At 54.3% G+C, this 21701-nt stretch overlaps 1 protein-coding gene across 4 annotated transcripts; it reads left to right on the plus strand.

The window, feature by feature from the left end:
• The first annotated feature begins 2682 nt into the window (after positions 1 to 2682).
• Positions 2683 to 19383, plus strand: RAVER1 (ribonucleoprotein, PTB binding 1). 4 transcript variants are annotated; one of them, XM_026660620.2, is made up of 14 exons: positions 2683 to 3829; positions 4833 to 5302; positions 6613 to 6804; positions 8177 to 8306; positions 8997 to 9097; positions 11114 to 11200; positions 13351 to 13462; positions 14010 to 14254; positions 14506 to 14599; positions 15488 to 15630; positions 15863 to 15943; positions 17245 to 17373; positions 18165 to 18248; positions 18365 to 19383. In XM_026660620.2, the coding sequence occupies exons 1-14, from the start codon at positions 3712 to 3714 to the stop codon at positions 18509 to 18511; spliced, it is 2133 nt and encodes a 710-aa protein (XP_026516405.1). In that variant the 5' UTR covers positions 2683 to 3711; the 3' UTR covers positions 18512 to 19383. The 4 variants fall into 4 exon arrangements, with proteins under 4 accessions (XP_026516405.1, XP_026516406.1, XP_026516407.1 ...); XM_026660621.2 differs by having other exon boundaries at positions 11117 to 11200; XM_026660622.2 differs by lacking the exon at positions 11114 to 11200.
• The last annotated feature ends 2318 nt before the right edge of the window (positions 19384 to 21701 follow it).

The raw sequence follows: 21701 nt of genomic DNA on the forward strand, positions 1-21701 counted from the left end.
GGGGGGGGAGACTGTTCGTGGGCTGTAATCCTGCAGATGGAGAGGGAGGAGTGGGTTTAAGAAGCAGGGGTAGTAACAGCATGAACTAGGTGAAGCTTTATCTTCTCCCTAGCGCATGGAACAGCCCCTCAGCTGTAACGGGTGGTCAGCTACTTCCTGAAGTTGAGGGGTGCGACAAATGTCTCCCTTCCCCAGCCCCTTCTGGTGTCCAGGTCTGATCCCTGACTCCTCACCAGGGTCACCTGGATGTTCAGGTGGCCTGCAACTGCTTCCTTGTTGGTTTAAACTGTAAAACTTCAGTTGCTGTCTCAGGCAGTGATTAGAACCTTTCCTCTAAACCGCTCCTGGATGACGCAACAGTGGAGTTGAACAGGCCATTGATGCGATTTGCTGATCCCGTGCTGGTTGGCTTGTGTCTCTGTAATCTTTGGTCCCTGGCTGAGACACGAACTGACACCCTGCTCCCTCCACACCCACAAACATTGGACTTTGTGGCCTCAAAGCACTTTACAAACATCACCCCCCAAATGTTTGCTGCAGGTTGTTTTCCTGTTTTGCAGCTGGGATGCAGAGAGGGGGACTGACTTGCCCAGTGCTCCTGGGAAAGTTAGCCAGCCAGCATTCAAATGCTGAGTCTCTCAGTGTATCAGGTAGCTAAAGGGTTATAATTGTTGCTAAAGTTAAATAGTGCAGGGGCACTCAGTTTGGGAGGCGGCACCACAATAGAAATGGATTTTTATACTGCGTGTCCAAGTCTGTTTGCTTCTGATCTGGTGGCAGGCTGCCTTTCTGTAGCCCACTCTTGTCTCCCCAAATTATACTCGTCTTTTCTTCCTCACTTTATCGGACAAGAAATTAAATCTGTATTGCAGGCTATGCCTGTGTGGTATAGAGTATTTCTTTTTAGACAAGTGTGTTTCTCATAATTTAGTTGCTGCTTAGTTTTGATTTGTTAAACTGACTGACTCCCAAAAACTCTGAAGGAGAAGCAGGTCTCATCTAATCAGACTGATTTTTTCCAATCCTGATTAGGGAGTAGGAAATCTGATTTTTGCTTCTCAGGGGTTTGTGCAAACAACTAGAGTTCATGAGGTCTCATCACCTGAGTATCTGGTTCAAGTGAACCCTCAAATACCAAGAGAAACGTAGTCAATAGCGCCTTGTTTCATCGTGAAACTGGAGATGTTGCATTACTCAAGATGCAAAACAGTAAATTTCCACAATCATCAATCTTTTACTGGAATTGGTCTGAATTTCAAGTTGATGCAAAACCCAGAACTCGGTGAATTTTTACATTTGCTCCAAAATCTAACGCAGCTTTAGTCTTTCGTAGACCATCTCCTGCGTAAGAAGCAACACAGGACCCTGTGCCATAAAAGCACCTTGCTTTCTTGTCCTCTCTTCAGCATGGCTAACATTTCTATTCAGCTCCCTGCATGGGCCTTTGGATGAGGCGACCTGGCTGTTAGGAAGGACAATGGGACTTTGCAGGAAATCCTTGTGAACACATTTCTATTGTCCTTCCACAGAATCAGCTCATCAGGCCAGCAGGTAATGGTTTGATCCCATGACCTGCTCTCATTGTTCAGCCGGATCACTTGATTTCCTGCTGCTGTCCATTGCCTCCAAAGTGTGGTGGCCTGGCTTTCCAGAAGCACGTGTAATTGGTCTCACAAGAAACTGAGCAAGGAGCAGTCCCTCCTGTAGGTCAGTAGTCTTGCATTGGAAGGGCAGTGTACGGTGCTTTTTCTGGAATGTCTCAGGCAGCTTAGGGCTCCTTTGTGAAAGCTGGCATTGCGCACACAAGCTCGCTCATCCACCAGTTTTCTTGAAGGTAGTCACACTCGTGGCTGGAGCAGGGCGCCAGGGTCAGGATTTCTGGGCTTTGTTTCTAGCTCTACCATGGACTTGCAATGTCATCTAGGGCAAGTTCTGTCATCTCTCTCCGTGCTTCCATTTCTCTATCTGTAAAACACCGAGAACCACCTGCTTGTGGGGCGTGAAAGGCTCAAAGTTTATAAGTCACTTGCGCTGCTTAGCTGGGAGCTGCTAGAGAAGGGCAAAGTCTTGTGCAAAGCATTACGTGAAATTGCTGCCTGGGGCAGCTGTAACATGGAGCTATTAACTCACTGGTTTGAAGATGCCTATCTGAAAGAAGTGTGTGTAACTTCAGGGTAGTGCCCTGGCAAAACACCCAATGTTTGTGTTGGCAAATAGGCTGCCTGTTGCTTGGGTTGATGAGATTGTGCCACTCGGATGATACACATGCTATATCGTTGGAATGGGATGTTTCTCTGAGGCAGACAAAACGGCAACATTGGGTGCTCACTGCACATCAGTCGCAGGGGTGTGACGTTGTATGTTAAAAGGATCGGCATCAGTAGCAGGATTTCTCAGTTTGCATCTTGTTTTCACTTGATGGGGCGGATTGGTTTTTTTTGTCCCTTTAAGGGCAGGTCTACACTAATCCCCCAATTCGAACTAAGGTACGCAACTTCAGCTACATGAATAACGTAGCTGAAGTTCGAAGTACCTTAGTTCGAACTTGCCTCCATCCAGACGCGGCAGGCAGGCTCCCCCGTCGACTTCGCGTACGCCTCTCGTCGAGCTGGAGTACCGCAGTCGACGGCGAGCACTTCCAGGTTCGACTTATCGCGCCCAGACAAGACGCGATAAGTCGAAGCCAGAAGTTCGATTTGCTTGCCGCTGAACTACCGGGTAAGTGTAGACCTACCCTAAATGACTTAGGTCCACTGTAGCAACTCGCTGTACAGCCACTCCTTCCACGACAAAGCCCAGCTCCCAGGCCTGCTCCCTGCTTGCCCAGCTGGAGAATTCCACTGCACACGTACCCATTCCAGAGCACTGCCCTTGGTGTGACATGGGAGTGTGAGCGTTCAATCTAAATACTACAGCAAAGGCATGGATCGCACGCCCTGTGAGCATGCAGCAGTGTCGAACCTGCCTTCCCGTGCTATGAAGATGGAGAAAAGCCTCCTTGATTTGAAAGGCCAGTCGTTGCTGTAATGGAAACTAATCATGTTTGAGGGTTAACCCTGGGAACCAGGCAGTGCATAGGAGCATCTGAACTCAGACTGAGTGTAATCACTTTTCTAGGGGCTCTACGCTGGTTGGGACTAGGAGAGGTGTCTCAGGAGGTAAAAATGAATCTAATGTGCATGGTGGGCGATTTCTTGTGTCCAGACTGAACTCTGTGACTTATAAACCCAAGGACTGAAGTAGCAGCAGCAAGGCCAGATTGTGGCTTTCTGTGGCGCTCCCAATTCAGACTGCCAGCCCCAGGTCTTGCCTTGACCTCAGTCGTCCCATGAAACCAGAGGGAGTTGTTAAAAACCAGTTCTGTGAAAAGCTGGCTAGCTGGAGCAGTCTGAGGTATGCTCCGTCGGGCTTGTTTACTCAGGCATGTAACCCAGACCTGCCCAAGTGCAGGTAAGTATTTCTGAGGCAGGAAATGCCCGAGACCTTCGGCTCTTCTGGAATGTGGTTGTGAGAACCAGCCCTGTTTGTTTTTGTATTCAGCCCTGCTGCTGACAGACTCTGCTCTCCCTGGCTGTGCTGGGGGTACGACCTGCTGCCCTTTCCCACTAGCTAATTAGGGTCCTGGAGAATTCTGCCATGAGGAGCAGTCCTGACTGGCTCCAAATACTCAGCTTGGGAATGGAGGGCAGGTGAGGCTCTTCTCAGGAGGTAATGTCACTTCTCGCCTCGGGAGCTGATTTCTCGTTGACTTTGTTTATGCAGGAGGTTCATGATCTGCTGAGCGACTATGAACTGAAGTACTGCTTTGTGGACAAATACAAAGGGACTGGTGAGTAAGCTTCTGTTGCAGAGAGCAAGTCTCTCCCGAAGGGGACCTTCTATTTCAATGTTGACTCTTCTCAGATTGAGGCTAATCTATGCCAGGACGCACCACAGGGTGCTGTGTCCGAGTGCTAATCTGCCTCAGTGAGCACAGCTTGCCATGTTGTTCTCTGGCCGTGCTGGGACTGTTCTTTGGGTCGGTCTTCCTTCAGTTGTGCACATTGGATCCTATTAGCGAGGGGGCTAACGTCATCTGTCGGGAAACTTGGGCTGTGGGGCTTACAGCCCCAGCAGACGTCGTGCATGCAACATGGGGTTGCATTGCTTTATGGAACCCATAGGACTGCTTCTCCTGTGCAGTGCTGACCTGAGGGATTTTCAGTCAAGCTAGCCCCTGACTCTCCTTGCAGACTCGTCAAGGCAGCACTTTGCAGCTGCTCTGCCTCTCTGACACTCGTACAATCTGTGCAGCTAAAGGTTCCCGTGGACAGAAAAGCCTTGTGGGGTTGCTGTTAGGCTGGGCCATTCACCCCAGGCCGTTCACCATCCGTCTGAGTGTCAAGGTGGAGGTTGGGATGCGAATGGCTTGAGCCTCTCACTGCCATTATGTATTGGGCATTGCTAGCAATCACTGGATGCTCCCAGTCTCCTCCCTGTTGGGCCATTAGCCCATGGAGTTAGGACATGGTGTGCGAGCGTCTGTTAATATTGTTTACAATGTTCCAGTGCTTAGACCAAGACTTCTGCCTTGTCCTGAAGGCTGATAGAAAGCATGAGTGCATGATACAGCACACGCTGTTAGCTGACAGTCTAAGTGACTGCCTCGTGGGGAGTTGAGCCCTTTCTAGTAATCTCGAGCCGCTAAGACTGTGTGTGGCTTTGGAGTGTGGGTACGGACAATGGTGTGTGACTCCGGAGTTGGTGTGGGAATGGCACTGAAGGTGTGATGCGCTAGCCAGGTGCTTGCTGCTGGGTTGCAGGGTTTCTTGTCATAACATCTCTGTTTGCAGCGTTTGTCACCTTGCTGAATGGGGAACAGGCCGAGTCGGCCATCCAGAAATTCCACCTGAGCAAGCTGCGGGACAAGGAGATCTCTGTGCAGCTGCAGCCCACCGATGCCCTCCTGTGCATTGCCAACCTCCCCCAGCTCTACACGCAACAGCAGTTTGAGGAGCTGGTTCGGCCTTTTGGAAACCTGGAGCGCTGCTTCTTGGTGTACAGTGAGAAGACGGGCCACTCCAAAGGCTACGGTTTTGTCGAGTACATGAAAAAGGACTCAGCAGCCAGAGCAAAATCCGAGCTGCTGGGCAAGCAGCTGGGGACGCGGACTCTGTATGTTCACTGGACCGATGTCAACCAGCTGACCGTAGACCTGGTTCATTCCAAGTGCTTGTGTGTGGGCAAATTACCCCATAACTACAGTGACCTGGAGGAGCTGAGGCAGGTCTTCTCAGCCGTTTCTGCCCCGACCTTCTGCCAGGTGAGGAGCTCAGCCCAGGGGTGGGTTCCTTTGTGTTCCTGATGCTGTGTCTGTATGGTGGTGTCGAGACCTGGCCCCGTACAGCACGTAGGATGCGCTGAGGCCTAGTCTGCACTAGAAAAGCCTCTTGGTATAGACCCAGCTTATGCCGGCAAGAGAGCGTTTGCTGGTTCCCTGAAAGAAGTCAGCTAGACCGGCCAAAGCCCCTTTTCTGGTATAACTGCGTCTGCGCTAGGGCTTTTGCTGGAATAAAAAAAGCCATAAAACAATCCCACCCCAGTGGCCATTAGTTGGGGTTGGTCCTGCTTTGAGCAGGGGGTTGGACTAGAGACCTCCCGCGGTCCCTTCACACCCTGAGATTCAATGTTTCTATGATTAGTGAGCCAGCCAGATCTTCTCAGTGCAGACCTGGCCTAGATGGAAGACACGGTCTGTACCCCGAACGCCTTAGTGCTGCCTTTGAAAGGCTCCCCCCAGGCTGGCGGGGCCAGTGTCAGTGGGAGAGGTTGGCTCTCGCCCTGGGGCGGTTCCTGGCTGGGTAAGCTCGCCAAGGTTAATGAAGGCAGTGAGGTTGGGGGTTCCCTCCCTAGCTAGGATCTTTATGTAAAGGTTCAGGCCCTTGCCTTTCACTAGGAGAACAAGTGTACATTTGCCTGTCTGGGTAAGTCCTGAAAGTGACCTGTGGGGTGTCCCACTGGGAAGTGCCATCTGGCTCCCTGATACCAGTGTGGAAATGACTTGTCCTTGTGCCATCAGGCTAGTGTCTGTTCAGTCCTCTAGAATGTACCTGCTCCCACGTGCTGGGACGCGCCCATCCGGCTCACGGCCTCTAGCTTTCCTTCGAAGAAAGGGAGGGGAAATGATCCGAGGCTCCCTGCATTAAGGAACAAAAAGATCGTGAAGCTAAATGCTTTGCAGTTAAACCAGTCTGGCGAAGCATGGCTCTGTGAGGCAGGCATGGCCTTTAAAGCAGGGGTTTCCAAAGCAGTTGGGTACCCAAATCCCTTTGAAAATCCCACCCGAAACCATGGAGTGCCTGGATGAGGTGGCACCCTCCCCTGCTCAGACCAGGGCTTTGAGCTCCATTCGAGCCCATCGTAAGGTCCCAATGCCCAGGCCCGAGATCCAGGCGCGTTACGTTTCCAGTGGTGTGGATGTGGATTGGAAAAATTTGCAGCCTGAAGGGTCTGAAAGCCCCTGGCCCTGTCAGCCCCGGCCAGCACACGGCACCTCTGGCCTTCCTGCGCTAGCAGCCAGCGTCCTGTCCCTATTGTGCTAAGCCTCCTTTTCATTGCCTTGTTTTTGTGTAGCTGGCGTACGGTCAGGATGGCCAGCTGAAAGGCTTTGCAGTCCTGGAGTACGAATCAGCAGAGACAGCAGAAATGGTCCAGCAGGCCACAGATGGCCTGTCCCTCGCTGGGAACCACATCCGCGTCTCCTTCTGTGCCCCAGGCCCCCCTGGGCGCAGCATGCTGGCCGCCCTGATAGCAGCACAGGCCACGGTAAGGCTCACTTATTCAACCCTGCTCAGGCAAACTGTGCCATTACCTCCCCCTTCCCCCGCAGTCTGTTCACAGCTCTGTCCGGAGACCCCAGGGGCTGCTCCTTGCACCTTTCCAAGGCCAGAGCTCCAGCCTAGAACAGGCTGTCTTAGTTCACACCACTGGCACGCTGCCTGTTCCAACAACTCCCTGCCCACAGCGCTTCCTTCTGTAGCCTGTAGCTGCTGCTTGTGGGCATCCAGTGTTCGTTACAAGGGGCAGTTTGTGTGCAAAGCCAGTGCAGATACTGCTAGCGCTCAGCTGGACTGAAGGAAACAGGACACGAATTAACTTACTGCTAAAGTGGGTGTTACTGTTCACAGCAGGAAAATCTAACACGGCAGTGTTGTCACCTCAGAAACCGACAGGCTGTTCTGTATGAAGAACCTTGATGCTCACGTTCCAGGCTCAGAGGGGACGAAGCATCCGCCCTGTCTCTCTGCACCTGAGACGTGGACTGTAAAATGTACCGAGCTCTGGAATTTCAGTTCCTTTCTAGCAAGCAGAATGTCCCACCTTCCTTGCGGGCCAGCGTCCTGCAACTTCCATGTTCTAAATACTCACTTCCTATGCAAGTTAAGATACTAAAAGACCCGTGAGGTTTTGCAGAGAGGGGAGGCTGGGTAGTGAAAACTGTTAGCTCCATGTGATCCAGTTAGGTCACAATCATTACTAGCCCAATTTCTTCCTCAATCTGAAGCCCGGATCCAGCTCTCAAAAAGAGCAGCGTATAATTGCTTTACAACTCCAGCACTGAACTATTCCATCACAAACACCAACCTGACATCCCTGGCCACTCCCGTACTGCAGGGTTTCTGTCTGCGCTGGGAATGTTGGTGACCTGGCTTCATGCTGGGGTTAACAACCCTCTTCCGGTGCTCGCCCAAACTCCTGCTGAATGCACAGCTTGAGCTCCCATTGTCAAGTGCAACTGTGTAATTCAGACTACTCTTAGCTTCCGCTGAAGTTCTTCCCCCCCTCCCCTCCGGGCTCCTTCAAATCACGTTCCAGAACAAATGTCAAACCCTCTTGAGCCAGGTTGACAAAAGTATTTAGGCTCCTGGAGCTGCAGGGAGGGCCTGGGTGATGGTGATGGGGTTTTGCCAGGCGAGGCACCTGATTTCCAGTGGAAAGTCAATGGGATCAGGTGTGTAACTCATACAGGTGCCGAATGGGATTACAATACGCCTATCTGCATCTTTAGGTGCCTAAATACCTGTGTGCGTCTGGCACTGTGTGTACAGCCCTTGGCACAACCCTGCCTGGGGTCTCTGGATGCTGCCATAATGAAATAGAGAGATTCAGACTCTGACATCCGCAACATTTTTTTAAGGCGCTTAATCGTGGGAAAGGGCTCCTTCCAGAGCCAAATATCCTTCAGATTCTTAACAGCCTGGGGAACCCCGCTTCGATCCAGCTCTTACTCAACCCCCTACTTCACGGAGCCGTTGGTGGAAAACAGGGTAAGAATGAGTAACGGGCTTTCTTACGTGGTGCTACAGCCCTGGTGTAGCTGTTGTAGGGAACAGGGCCCATGGGGTACTGTGAGTGCTGCCCAAAGCTCCCCAGACAGCTAGATTCCCTCTGTGCTGACTCTTCTCTAACAGCGGGAGCAGGTGGAGGTCACAGTCGCTCTTGAGCTGGATGACTACGCTACTCTTTCATAAGAAGGAAAGCGACCGACCGTGGCTGGGAGCAGAGAACGGGCTCGAGGCTGAGCCTGTTCAGCTAGTCCGTAGCAAGCCCAGGCTTGTAACCCTCTATGGGGCTCCAGAGAGGCTGGCCAGCAGCCAGCCACAGAGCCCAGCATTCTCCTATTGAGCTCAGTGCACTGCGTAGGAGCCCAGGGGTTTGACACTTCTAGGCTTGTTCCCGTTTCGTCCGGGGCCTGCTCGAATTCTCAGCTCTGCTGGCAGCGCTGCCACGGCGCACACATGACTCCCTGTTTGTATTTGCATGGTGCTAGCCCGGGATCTCGCGTCACTTGGGGGAGCCATGCAGAGCAAGGCAGAGGCTGGGAACAAGGCATTCTGACCCGCTGTGGCCAATGCCGTGTTGCTAGAGGGCCTGTGCCGCCATCCTCCATGCGAGAGTTGGCCCTGTCCGTGTCTTGGCAGCCAGTACCAAAACGGTCTTATCCTTTTTCTTCACAGGAATCCTGGGGGCCCCCCCGTCCATGCCACTCATGACCAACCCAGCCCTCTCCGCAGCTCTTCTTCAGCTAGCTCTGCAGAACCAAACGCAAGCACAGCAGGTACTCGCACAAGACACTCCTGGAAGTCTGCTTCAGACTTAAGAATTTCCTGTGCTTGTCTCTGTATTTATATTGCTCCCGTCACTCGAGCAATTGAGCACCCCAAGAACACTAGCAAATCTATCCTCACGGCACCCCTAGGAGGTGGGAGGTTGGGGAACCCAGGCACAAATTGTCTTCCGTGAGTCTGCTGCAGCCAGGAGTAGAACCAAGCTCTTCTGCGGCTGAGCAGTGCTTTAACCATGGGGCTGTCCCTCCTTTCTAGCTACTCCCCGCTTCCGGGGGGGGGGGGGGAGAGCCCCCCCGCCCCCCCCCCCCCCCCCCCCGCCCCAGTTATAAACAGGACCTTCTGTGAAGGTAGAAGCTGAATAACAGCCAGACTTTCAGAAGTGGCCACTGAATCCAACTGGTTAAAAGACAGGGAACAAAAGGTAGGAATAAATGGTACATTTTCAGGATGGAGAGGGGTAATTAGTGGTGTTCCCCAAGGGTCAGTCCTCGGACCGATCCTATTCAACTTATTCATAAATGATCTGGAGAAAGGGGTAAACAGCGAGGTGGCAAAGTTTGCGGACGATACTAAACTGCTCAAGATAGTTAAGACCAAAGCAGACTGTGAAGAACTTCAAAAAGATCTCACAAAACTAAGTGATTGGGCAACAAAATGGCAAATGAAATTTAACGTGGATAAATGTAAAGTAATGCACATTGGAAAAAATAACCCCAACTATACATACAATATGATGGGGGCTAATTTAGCTACCACTAATCAGGAAAGAGATCTTGGAGTCATCGTGGGTAGTTCTCTGAAGACGTCCACGCAGTGTGCAGCGGCAGTCAAAAAAGCAAACAGGATGTTAGGAATCATTCAAAAAGGGATAGAGAATAAGACGGAGAATATCTTATTGCCCTTATATAAATTCATGGTACGCCCACATCTTGAATACTGCGTACAGATGTGGTGGTCTCATCTCAAAAAAGAGATACTGGCACTAGAAAAGGTTCAGAAAAGGGGAACTAAAACGATTAGGGGTTTGGAACAGGTCCCATATGAGGAGAGATTAAAGAGGCTAGGACTTTTCAGCTTGGAAAAGAAGAGACTAAGGGAGGATATGATAGAGATCTATAAAATCATGAGTGATGTGGAGAAAGTGAATAAGGAAAAGTTATTGTATTTGTTCCCATAATACAAGAACTAGGGGCCACCAAATGAAATTAATGGGCAGCAGGTTTAAAACAAATACAAGGAAGTTCTTCTTCACACAGCGCACAGTCAACCTGTGGAACTCCTTGCCTGAGGAGGTTGTGAAGTCTAGGACTATAACAGGGTTTAAAAGAGAACTGGATAAATTCATGCAGGTTAAGTCCGTTAATGGCTATTAGCCAGGGTGGGTAAGGAATGGTGTCCCTAGCCTCTATTTACCAGAAGCTGGGAATGGGCGACAGGGGATGGATCACTTGATGATTCCCTGTTCTGTTCACTCCCTCTGGGGCACCTGGCATTGGCCACTGTCGGTAGACAGGATACTGGGCTGGATGGACCTTTGGTCTGACCCAGTGTGGCCGTTCTTATGTTGTGTGCCCAGTTTGAGATGCCCCGGGCCTGACTCTTCCCATAACTTTGGTCAGGTACACAAATCTCTCACACACGTGTGCACCCGCACACAGACACACTGAGTGACCCTCCGAAAACGTTGGCCTTGAGCCCTTGCCCACCAAACCTACAGCTGGAGAACTGAATCCAAACTCTTTGCCATCTCTGTCAGTGGCGCCCTGCACTGCCCCCTTACGCTTTCCTGTCTGTTTGCCTCGCTCTCTTTCACCCTCCTGAACTGGTTTTGCTCCTAATGGCGTTCCCCACCTCCCCAGAGCGGCTGTTGTCAATCTGAGCATTTGGAGGCTGGCTCAATGCTGACTCTAGCTGTTCTTAGCTAACATCTGCTCCTTTAGCCTCCCTGGTTCATGAAGTGATCTGTCTTTCTGGTCTGTCTGTCTTTGCTTTGCTCTCTGCCCCAGAAGGCATTGCTTGGGAGCTCCCTGTTACTGCAGAACCAGGTCTGGGCACAGCTGCTGCAGAACAAGGAGAACCAGGCCGTACTCCACGTGAGTGGTAGAAGGCTTCCTCTGTGTGTGTGTGTGTGTGTGTGTGTGTGGTGTGGAGACACAGCGCCAGATGCACCCTCAGGCCTGGTCCGAATTCCACTCGTGCGCTGCCCTTAGGGCTGGGTGGTGACACACGGAGCAAGGAGCGGTGTGTACGCTGCACTGTCCTGGGGGGCAGACACCCCCCACCTGTCACCTCCTTACTGCTGGTCTAGGGTTTGACCCTGCTGCCATGGAAGTCAATGGCTGCCTTGCCACTGCACTGCCACAGGAGCAGGATCCAGGCTGTACCAGCAGTGGATTGCTTCAGCCCTGCCTGTGGCTTTAGGGGGTAGTAAGGTCTCCAGCCATCCCCTCCCTCCCTGGATCCAGGGGCCTGTGTAGGGCTGTAAGGGGGTTCTGGGGTGGGCATGTCGCAGGTCATCTCTTTGGGCTTGGTAGTACCCGTCTGAGCGGAGCCCCTCTCTGCCTCATTGGTAAGGCTCAGTTAACTGGGTTTCAGGCAGATGTGCTGCTACCTAAGCAGAGCTTCTGCCGGTGGAAGAGCGTGTGCCAACCAGGCCCGTGACTGCATTCAGCTGCGGCACCGTGAGTTCCGTGTTGTGGAATAAGTGGCACAAGCGGGTCCTGTGGCTGGCGGGTTTGGGCCTCTCAGCGCTGGTTCTGTTGGCCAGTGTTAACGTCTCTGTTTGTTAGTGACACAGGCCTCGGGGCGAGCTGAGCTGGCCCCTTGGTTCTAGTGAAGCAAGCGGTCTGGACAGAGGGGAGGGCGCTGCATGGGAGTAGCCTGGTTTCTATTTTCAGTGGCTTGTCTGTTTAAAGAGCCATGAAATTGCTGCAGCCCGTCTCCCTGGCGGCCCCTCCAGGGAGAGCTTTGAGATGCAAATAGTGCTGTGGAAAGACAAGCAGCGGCTGTGGTGTGCCCCTCTCCGGGGGAAAAGAGATCCAGCGAGTGCTTGCACTGAGCTTACACTAACAAGTTGTGCTGTGTTTAGATCACTCCAGGGCCAGCTGAGCTTCCAGCCCATTCCCTTGGGAAGCGCTAGCTAGAACTGCTCTCTGCAGCAGCACGTTGGGTCCCTGAGCATGCAAAGATTGCCAGATCTTCTGTCCTCTCTTCCGTTCCTGGGAAGCTCCAACTTCCCCTCCCATCTGTAAATGTGCAAAGCCTCCTGTGTCCGACCCCTGCTTATCTGGGAGGGGTGCGCTTGGAGTGCGATCGCAGCACCTCCTTAGCACAAGGTCACCCGGCTGCAACCGGACATCGGGTATTTGGCCCGGCCTCCCCACCTGCTGCTCTTCTGGAATGGCCACCTCTACTGGTGAGGGTGACGGGCCAACGTCCTGCCCATGATCGCGTAGGGACCAGATTATTTCAGGGCACATCCAGGGGCTTTTCTGGCTGAACCGATAGCGGGTGGCAAGCTGAGGTGTAACTGCAGGGCACTACCTGTCCGTGTGGACCCTGGTACAGCGCGCTTGGGTCGACTCGGTTTGGAAACGGCCGGCCCAAGGGCTCTAGGGCAGCGGCTCTCAACCTTTCCAGATGACCGTCCCCCTTTCAGGAGTCTGTCTTGCGTACCCCCCAAGTTTCACCTCACTACTGGCTTACAAAATCAGACCTACAAATACCAGTGTGGCAGCCCACTGTGACTGAAAAATGGCTGACTTCCTCGTTTTTACCATGTAATTCTCAAATCAATCAATTGGAAGAAGTGTTGTATTTACCTCTCAGTGCATAGCACATAGAGCAGTAGAAACAAGTCACTGTATGAAATTTTAGTGTGTACTCACTTGGCCAGTGCTTTTTATGTAGCTTGCTGTAGAACTAGGCAAATCTCTAGATGTATTGATGTACCCCCTGGAAGACCCCTGCGTGCCCCAGGGGTACATGTGCTCCTGGTTGAGAACCGCTGCTCCAGGGAACTCTTCGTGTGCACGTGGCTAGTGAGCGCGTGGCAGGCTAGTACGCTGCAGGTTCTGCCCCTGCATGAACTGCTCATGCAGGGCCCAGAGCACCGTAGGCGCCGATTTGCTTGGGTTGGCTTCTTGCAATGCTCTCACCATTTGGCTGCACCGCTGGCATTTCATACTAACCGCGTTTCCCGCTGTGCCTTCTGCTTGGCCTTTAACCTGCCTCTTGTTTGCAGAAACCCGGGATCTTGGGGGACTCTCCTCTCAGTTCTCTACAGCACGGCACCTTGGGGTTGGCGACCGCCCCGGCTCAGCCCGGAAGCTCACTGCTGGGAGAACTCGCCTCAGGTAACGCTGTGGGTTTGTGGCACGAGCCGATTGCTCAGGAGTCGTGATTCCTGCAGCATGTGCTGGATGCTAGGCAGAGCTGCAGCCGCTCGCGTGAGTGCAGCTTCGGTTCTCTGTGCAGTGCCGCATCCCAGACGCTGGGGTTTGCGGTTCCTGCCACCCTGGGCGCTGCCCGTTCACCGTGCCGCCTCGCGCATGGAGAAGTAGCTGCCATGCACGTCACTGGAGATTGCTGTGCTGGCATTGACTCGGGGGGTCTAAAGCATGGGCGTGTTGGTCTGTAGATAACCCTGGAGGAGGGCAGAGCCCTTTAGGAAGCCCTGGGGCGTGTTAAGATTTATCGGGTGTTGGTCAGAGCCCTGTGCCCTCTCTGGAGTAGAAGCCGTTGGTGTGGCCCTGCAGAGGAGGCTGCCCAACCCTAGCAGCAGGTGTCTGGGCGCTGAGCTAGCTGTTCTCCGGCTCAGATGCGGGCGTGTGTGGGCGAAGGGGAGGGTGGAAGAGGTTGCTGAGTGACGGTCTGTAAAGCGGTGGCATCTCCTCTCCCCAGGGGGGCCTCTGCCTGCTGACATGACACAGGGGCACGTGAAGTCACCGATCCTGCCTTCGGGGGGCATGCCCCTGGCATCCTTCCTGGGACCAGTGGGGACAGATAGAGAGAACTCGGCAATGGGGCCGCAGGTGTCCCAGCTGACCCCATCTCCTGGGACCCCATCAACCCTACCGGGCCTCACCACCTCCATCCTGGGATCGGTGATCAGTGGACTTCAGAAACCAAAGCAGATGGAGAACGGGGTAAGAAGAGCAGCTGTGTTCAAAGTCCTCCTAGAACAAGCACTTCCCACATGCCGCCTGCTCCCCAGTCTGTTCGGTGCATCCTTAAGTCTGTAACACTTCCAGCCTCTTGTCCCCGGCAAAGCAACGTAGCGGTCGGCAGGAGTCTGAACGGCCTGTGCGTTTTCCTGTCCTCCTGACGCTCCTCCAAGCGGCCTGCCTCGGGGCATACTGTCCAGCCGCACTAATCCCCGGGACTCCTTCTCTCCTAGGTCTCGCTGCTGGGAGAGCCGCCCAAAGACTTCAAGATTCCTCTCAACCCTTATTTAAACCTGCACAGCCTTCTTCCTGCAAATAGCCTGGGAGGTGAGCTGGCGGGGGCTGCCCCTTTAAACTGGCAGTAGGAAAAGCATGGGTGTTGTGCAGCATGGCTCTTCAATGAAGTGTGCCCTGAAAGGGGCGGACAGGGCTAGAACTGAACCTGAGCCGGGACCAGAGCAGGGCTGCAGACTAGACCACGTCTCTGCCTGCAAACCTGGGGGGGTAGAGCTAGACTCCTGCTGCTTCAGCTCAGTGCCTGTTTGCACATGGGAGAGGGATTGTCACTCAAGCGGTGACGTTAGGAGTCTGCCAACGTGCATCTCCAGTGCTACCACCAGGCCAGCCTGGGACCTAGCACTTGGCTTGTTCAGGCAGAGGCCGGCCGGTCGGGAGACTCCGTTTGAATGGGGGTGGGGGCAGACGTCGCCTGTTGACCTCCTGCCACGGGGTCGCGGGTCCCCACTTGAGAAGCGAAGTCACTTGCCCAGGGGCAGTTGGTGTCAGAGCCAAGAGCAGGAGCAGCCGTTAGTCCACCGTGCTGCCTTGACTCGGGTAGGGCAGAGATCCTGCGGTGTTCGAGCTTAGGGGTTAAACTCCGTGGATGGCCGGCCAGAGGGACAAATGACTTCAGTTTTGCCTTGTGCGCGTTACTGAAGCGAGGTCAGGCTCCGTCTCCAGCGCACTGCTAATGCCCCACGGGGCGACGGTACTGTCTGGGACTGTCCCTCTAGCAGGCATGGGGCGTCCGGGGGAAGGGAATCCCGAGGGCTGCGAGTTTCCAAGGAGAGCTGCCTCTCCCTGGGGGCAAAGGGCTGGGCCAAACAGTGCAGCTGCGTAATGGGACAGCCTGCAGTAATTTCCCTTGAAAGGGAGCCAGAGTAGCTGGGCCCTTGGCTATCTGCCCTGGTGCTAATGAGTAACGCTCTTCTGCAGGTGGTGCCAATAAAGCATTTAATCTGAAGGCGGGAGTGCTGGGTAATGTTTCCAATCCCAGAATCCCACAGCCCGCCATGGCCGACCCATCGCTGCCCTCTCCCGGGCTGGCAGGAGACAACTATGCTTTTGACTATCAGCCGGTAAGTACCTTGGGGCAGGACAGAGCATTAGCCCCGACTTCAGCTGGGACGAGTAGAGTCCTCCGGGTATTAAAGCAGCAGAGCAGGGAACAGAACCCAGGCGTCCTGCCTGCTCTTCTCCCTGTTTTCTCCCTCCCTGGTCAGGCACACCCTTGACCCACCTGATCTTGTGTTCTGGCCTCTGGAAATGCCTATGTAAGAGCCTTGTTTGCTCTTTTCTTTCTCCTGGAAGGACTTGGGATCCCGAATGTACGCCCAGTCGAGGGACCACGCTGGGCCCATCCTGGGCGGATTTGGACACAGCAGGCACAAGGTAACTTCTGCTGGTGTTCAGCTAGGAGCTGAGCCATGGGGCTGTTCGGAGTGCAACCGGCTGGGTTCTGAACCTCCCTCTTTCTAGGCTACAATGCACTGGACCGGCAGCTCTGTGAGACTCGGCTCTCCCCAGCCCCTCGCGTGCTCCTTCAGTCTCTGCCTTCCCAGTTCTCCCATTCTTCACCCCTGCAGCTTCTGGGGTTAACGGCTTCTATCTGGGGGTGTGGCCTGCAGCTGTTGGGGCTCCCTGGTTGGCTGGTTTAGGGGTGTGGGAGGAGCCTGCCTGGGTCACTAGAAGTGGCATGCATCGGGTTATGTGGAGTTCTGCCCTGCGTGTGCCCTGCAGCTCTGTACAGCTTTCTGGCTGCTTCTCCCAGCACCATTGCCCAGCTGATGGTTACCACCTCTGCCACAGAGGCACCAGGCAGTTGCCTGTCCCGTGTGTCCATGGCTGCTCATGAGGGTATCGATAACAAGGGCCTGATTTGTGGATCTCCTCGGGGCAAGCTGTCAAGTGCAGAAACCATTCCCAGGCTGGCCAGAAAGTCGGTCATGTGTCTGCTTGCTGCTCAGAGAACAGCTGTCAGCCTTGCCCAGAGCAGGATGTCGCGGGGGGGGCTGTTAGGTCGTGTTGGCCAGTGTCTTCCAGCCAACACGCTGGAAAGTCCAGTGCAGACGGGACATACCATCTCTGTAGTGGGGTCTAGTTGGAGCCGTGGGGAGGTACCTGCTGCCTTGTCTACATTCGATTTCCAGTGTGTTAGAGCACACTAGCCAATCCCTAGCCTCACACCTTTCTATACTCAGCTAGCCCAGGCCTTCGGGCTCCACGGTGGCATGTTCTTGCTTTTCCACGAGTCCTGTGGGCTTGCTTCAAGCGGGATCCTGCCCTGAGCAAGAGGGGGTATTGTGTCCTTTGCGCCAAAGAGAATTTGGTTTCATTGGGTACGTCTACACTGCAATAAAACCCGTGGCACTGAGTCTGAGTCCGGGTCAATTGACTCAGGCTGCGGGGTGAAAATTGCGGTGTTGACATTTGGGCTGGGGCCCTGGCTCTGAGACCCTCCCCCCAGCGGGGTTTCAGATCCCCAGCCCAAACGTCTACGCTAGTTTTCAGTCCTGTAGCCCAAAGCCAAGTCAGTTAACCCAGGCCTGCGGTGGGTCTTGGACCGCACTGTAGACACACCCGTTGATCTATTTCCACGCTGCAGAGCACGGAGGCACAGCCTGCAGTTCTGCCTCCGGGGGGCTGAACCGAGCCTCGATCCAGCTTGTGATCCGGAGCCGCTTTTCTTCCAGATGTCTTCATCTCCTGGATTTGAGCGGAGCAGCTTGGGGCCACCCCTGCCGCCCTTCTACTCAGGATCCCCAACCTCCTACTTCACCAGTGGCCTTCAAGCTGGGCTTAAACAAAGCCACCTGAACAAAGTGAGACGTCGCTTCTGCGTGTGCCGGGAAGGGAGTGTCTGGGCTCTCGGCTGCTAAGGGAGCAGACGGGTGTGCGTCAGCTCGCTCGCACCCGGGCTTCCGCTAGTTCGGAGACTCAAAGATCCAGCCAGGCGGCTTGGTGATTCCTGGCGGGGAGACCAACCCAGATCCCAACCTGCGGTGGCTCTGCACAGCCTGGGTTTTACAGTGGCTGTGGGGTCTTAGCTTTTAATGGAAAAGGCCAGGCCTTCGCCTTGCTCTGGCGCTGCCATGAAATGGGGCCTCCTGGCGGATGAGCAAGCCGGCCAGTTGTAAGCTCTCAAGGCAGAGGGGCGGCTCTGAGAGACGCGCTTACTCAGTGATGGCAGAGGTGGAGCGCGAAGGTGTGACCTGGAGGCTGGTACCTTCCCTCTGGGGTGAAGGTTCAGCCAGGAGTGATTAGAAATGGCCTGATATTTGAAGCCCGGCCCTTCCTGTAAGACTCACTGGGCCACCAGCTCTCCCTGGAGGAGAATGGGTACGTTCCCTGCTGTCTCGATGTTGCATTCAGTGCCATAAAATCTGCCACTAGGGTCGCACGCCAGGAGCCGCAGCTGCAGCCCCGTTCCCTAGCGGGAGGGGAGAGATGGTCAGATGTGTGCGCAGAATGCTAGTCCCCTCGAGGTGGGAATAGGTCTTTGCTGGGTCCCTTGAATGGCAGGCGGCTGTGTTGACAGTGGAACTGCAGGGTGCTTGTGGGCCCCATGCAGTGCTGGTAAACAGGGACATCAGTGGTGACTCCTCTCTTCCAGGCAGTAGGGATGCCACCTGTGGGCACCGGGGACAGTATCCTGGGCTTGGGACCAAACAGCCATTCCCACGGCTCCCACTCCAAGGTGAGTAGCTCTGGGGACGAGGGCAGAGCTTTGCTACCGACCTGCACACCACCACTCCCCCCTCCCCGGGTGCTTTGCCAGTCCCCTGACGCTCAACTTCCCACTGTCTTTTCCAGACTCCGATCGGGGGCCAGAAACGGGCCTTCTCCCACCTGCTGCCATCCCCAGAGCCCAGCCCGGAGGGCGGCTACGTCGGACAGCATTCTCAGGGCCTGGGAGGGCACTATGCAGACTCCTACCTGAAGCGGAAGAGGATATTTTAACCCCCTCCCTGCTGAAGCACTATCATCCCCTCCGCGTGTAAATCTTGTACAAACTTTTTTTTAACGTTAGTCTTGATTTTGAAGTTTTTACGTGTGTGAGAAAGACTTGGCTTCTCTGAGCGGGGTGGGAAGCCCCACAGGCTTCCTGCCGGAGGATGGGCCCTTCCAATTACTCCCCCCCGTTCCAGAACCAGCACCTGTCTGCGTCGCAGGCAGCCGGAGCAGAGGCAAGCACTCCGAAAACGTACCGTGCGGGGGGAGGACAAAGCTTACCCCCGTGGCCCCTGTCGCTGCTGCTCTCGGTGCCTCTCTGTGGGGCGGAACCTGCTGGAGTCGTGCTGTATTCTGATTGCAGTAACTGGGAACCTACAAACAATCCTGAGAGGACAGTAAGTCCGAGGGAGATGCATGTTCCCTGCCTTAAACTGCTGCTTCAGAGAGAGGAATGTAACTGACTCCAGCAGGTGCCCTCTGCTCACCGTAACGTGAGCCTGGATGTTCTGGTAGCGCAGAGGTGGCGATCTAGGGGGTAGCGATTCGGATGCTCGTACAGCGTTCTTGTTACGCCGTGGGACTCCAGATCTGCCTGGTTCCTGGCCCCACCCTGCTCAAAGCCTTCAGAGCTGCATCTGGGATGCAGCGCTCCCTAGAGGCTCACGCTGAGCTCCAGGTCTCGGGCCCCGCCTGCCTCTCCAAATTCCTGTTCTGTTTTGTTTTTTTAAACCTTCAGATGCTGACGTTTTACACTTTTGTTTGGTGATGAGATTTGTAAGTTGCCTTTTTAATTCATGCTTTGGTTTTTATTTCCTTTTTTAACTAGCTAGGAGCAGGAATCTTGGTCCATTGTAAGGTCGCTGAGCCTGGTCATTCCTCTCTTTAGTTTCTCCCTCCTGGGCATGAACTTTTGTTCTAGAAGTTTCTTTTGGGGTGGGGGGAGTCGAACATTTTCCTTGATTTCTATTTTGCTGAGTCTTGCAGTAGGAGCCAGCTGCAGCGCGGCAAACAGACCTGCTTTCCCGGCAGCCTCCGGACACGGCTTCCCAGGAAGCCGATCTGCCTCCCCCTCCTGGTGACCAAGCTTGGAGGGCGGTTGTGGTTTCGTGATGTCCGACACGAGGCCGCCCTTGTGTTTGGTGTGGAACTAGACGTTCAGCCATTTGCACCCTCTCTCCAGCTGCATTTTTAATACAGCATTAAATGCAGCTGAGCCAATGTAGTAGGATGCTGGCAGCTTTGGGGATCAAGCCCTTAACGGTGTGTGCTGCTGGGAACTGGATGGTTTAATGCCCAGGTACCGAGCCGCTAGCCAGCTGAGAGTCGAGCGGGCTGCAGAGTTGCCAAGCAAGCCGGTGTCCAGTGATTGACAACGGTGCCTGCTCGCCTCCATTGATAAGCTGCTTTCTCTGGGGGGGGATTTGCAGGTCTGTTTGTATAGAGACTCCCCACCCTCTCTTGATTTGGGGTTTATAAAGTTGCTACCATGTTTCTACTGTAGATGCTGTCTGGCTTGCTGTATTTGTGGGGCTTCCAAGCCCTCAAGAGCTGGACATTGACTTTCCAAAGTAAAGAGAGATTTATATCAAGCCTTGTCCCCTTTCGATACTTGCTGTAAAAATGTGTCATTTTCTGAACACTTGCACCTCCCTTGGAGCTGCACCGCACCCAGGAGCCACTGGCCAGAGGCTGGTCTGGGAGCCAGGCAGACTGTCCCCAGGGAGACTTCACTGAGCTAACAGTCCTGGTGATTCACGAGCCCCATCACTCCAATACTGCACCCTACAACCTCCCAGCAGCTTTCAGCATCCAGACACCCCCCTTTGCTACACTGATCTGCATCCCCTCTTGCTTTTACCTGAAGGCCTGGGCTAAGTCATAGATCATGTCCAGCGAGCTCTATAGTGGTAACTGCAGCTGTGTTGGGCTTCTGTCAGACCCAGTTCCCTTCCTGCCACTCGGCTCCAAGTGCAGCCGCTGAGCCTGGCTTTCACATCTCTGCCTGCCTTGATTGTTTCCCATCTCTGCCCTTTTCTGGTCATTGCTTGCGGCTGTAGGATGTGGGTAGCAGCTCTTGTGCTCTGGCCTGAGTCAGGGTTCAGCTGGGAACACAGCTCCATGCAAGTGTTTTGTTTGCTGAATTGAGAATTTTTAAGGGAAGAAAAAAATTTGTAATGAGCTCCCTGGGCCTGACTTTATCCTTATTAATGTTTCGTAGGGTGGGACATAGGCCCCGACAAGCGCTGGCTCCGGGGGCTAGTCACTGCTTGCACTCTACATCGACAGGCCCCGGGGGGAGGGCGGGAGAAAGGGTGTAACCCCCAAGTAGAGCAACCAAGGGGAGGTGGGGGTGGATTTAATTAGAAGGGGAGCAGTGACCCAAGAAGACAAGGTGAGGGTAGCAGACAGCAGGGGAGAAGAGGGAGGGAATGGGAGGAACTTCAGTGGATTCAATCAGCTACCCCCTGCCCTGTGAGTTCTTCAGGGACCCCAGCCCTAGGACTGCAGGGAAGTCTGTCCCTTGCAGCTTGCACATCCAGAGCCCCTGGGATGGCTGTGGTGGGACGTAGCAGCAAGATCCATCTCAACGTAACTGCTGCAGGCTGAGGCGGCTTGTGCCTGCTCCCAGCTAATGGAGACACCTGGCTGAGAAGGGTCCGACCGCTGGTTACGTGGCTGCTGTCCGCGCATTTCCACTGAGCTCATCTCCACTCTGCGCTACTCAGCAGGCACAGGGCAAGTGCAGCTTCGGCCTAGGCCATGGTGACATCCTCACACAGGACAGCAAAATGTCAGTGTAATGAATGCAACACAGACTAGAACCTGTGCAAACTGCAGTACTAAAGGGGGGGGGGGCAGCGTGAGGGCCCTGAGCCCATCTCCCGCTTCCCAGCTGAGTTCCCTGCTCTGCTGCAGCCTCTTGGGCCTGGGTCCCCGGCTGTCACCGTCCCAGCTCTTAGCAGCTGTGTTTCGGGGGCAGATCTCAACGCGCTTTACGCAGCAGGTTGGTAACGTTCAGCTTCCGCCTCTGGAAACGGGGGTAGAGCAGGGACGTGCTGTGCCTAAGGTCAGGCACCGAGCCCTGCAGCTAGAACCCAGCGCTGCTGCGTCCCAGGCTCGGGCGGGATCCGCTGTGGCTGCTGGCCCAGGCGACCGATAGACCAAAGCCTGTCAGGCGCTCAGCTCCTGTGGTGCT

The sequence above is a fragment of the Terrapene carolina genome, unplaced genomic scaffold (genome assembly GCF_002925995.2).
Source record: "Terrapene carolina triunguis isolate 2854851 unplaced genomic scaffold, T_m_triunguis-2.0 Scaffold833, whole genome shotgun sequence".
Taxonomy (NCBI): domain Eukaryota; kingdom Metazoa; phylum Chordata; order Testudines; family Emydidae; genus Terrapene; species Terrapene triunguis.

Excerpts from the sequence above, each read along its gene's own strand:
- RAVER1 (XM_026660620.2), top strand. The coding sequence starts at position 3,712 with ATGTCACTTCTCGCCTCGGGAGCTGATTTCTCGTTGACTTTGTTTATG. Across the intron at positions 8,307-8,996 it reads AGCCGTTGGTGGAAAACAGG|GAATCCTGGGGGCCCCCCCG; the intron begins GTAAGAATGAGT and ends TTTTCTTCACAG. Across the intron at positions 18,249-18,364 it reads CCCACGGCTCCCACTCCAAG|ACTCCGATCGGGGGCCAGAA; the intron begins GTGAGTAGCTCT and ends TGTCTTTTCCAG.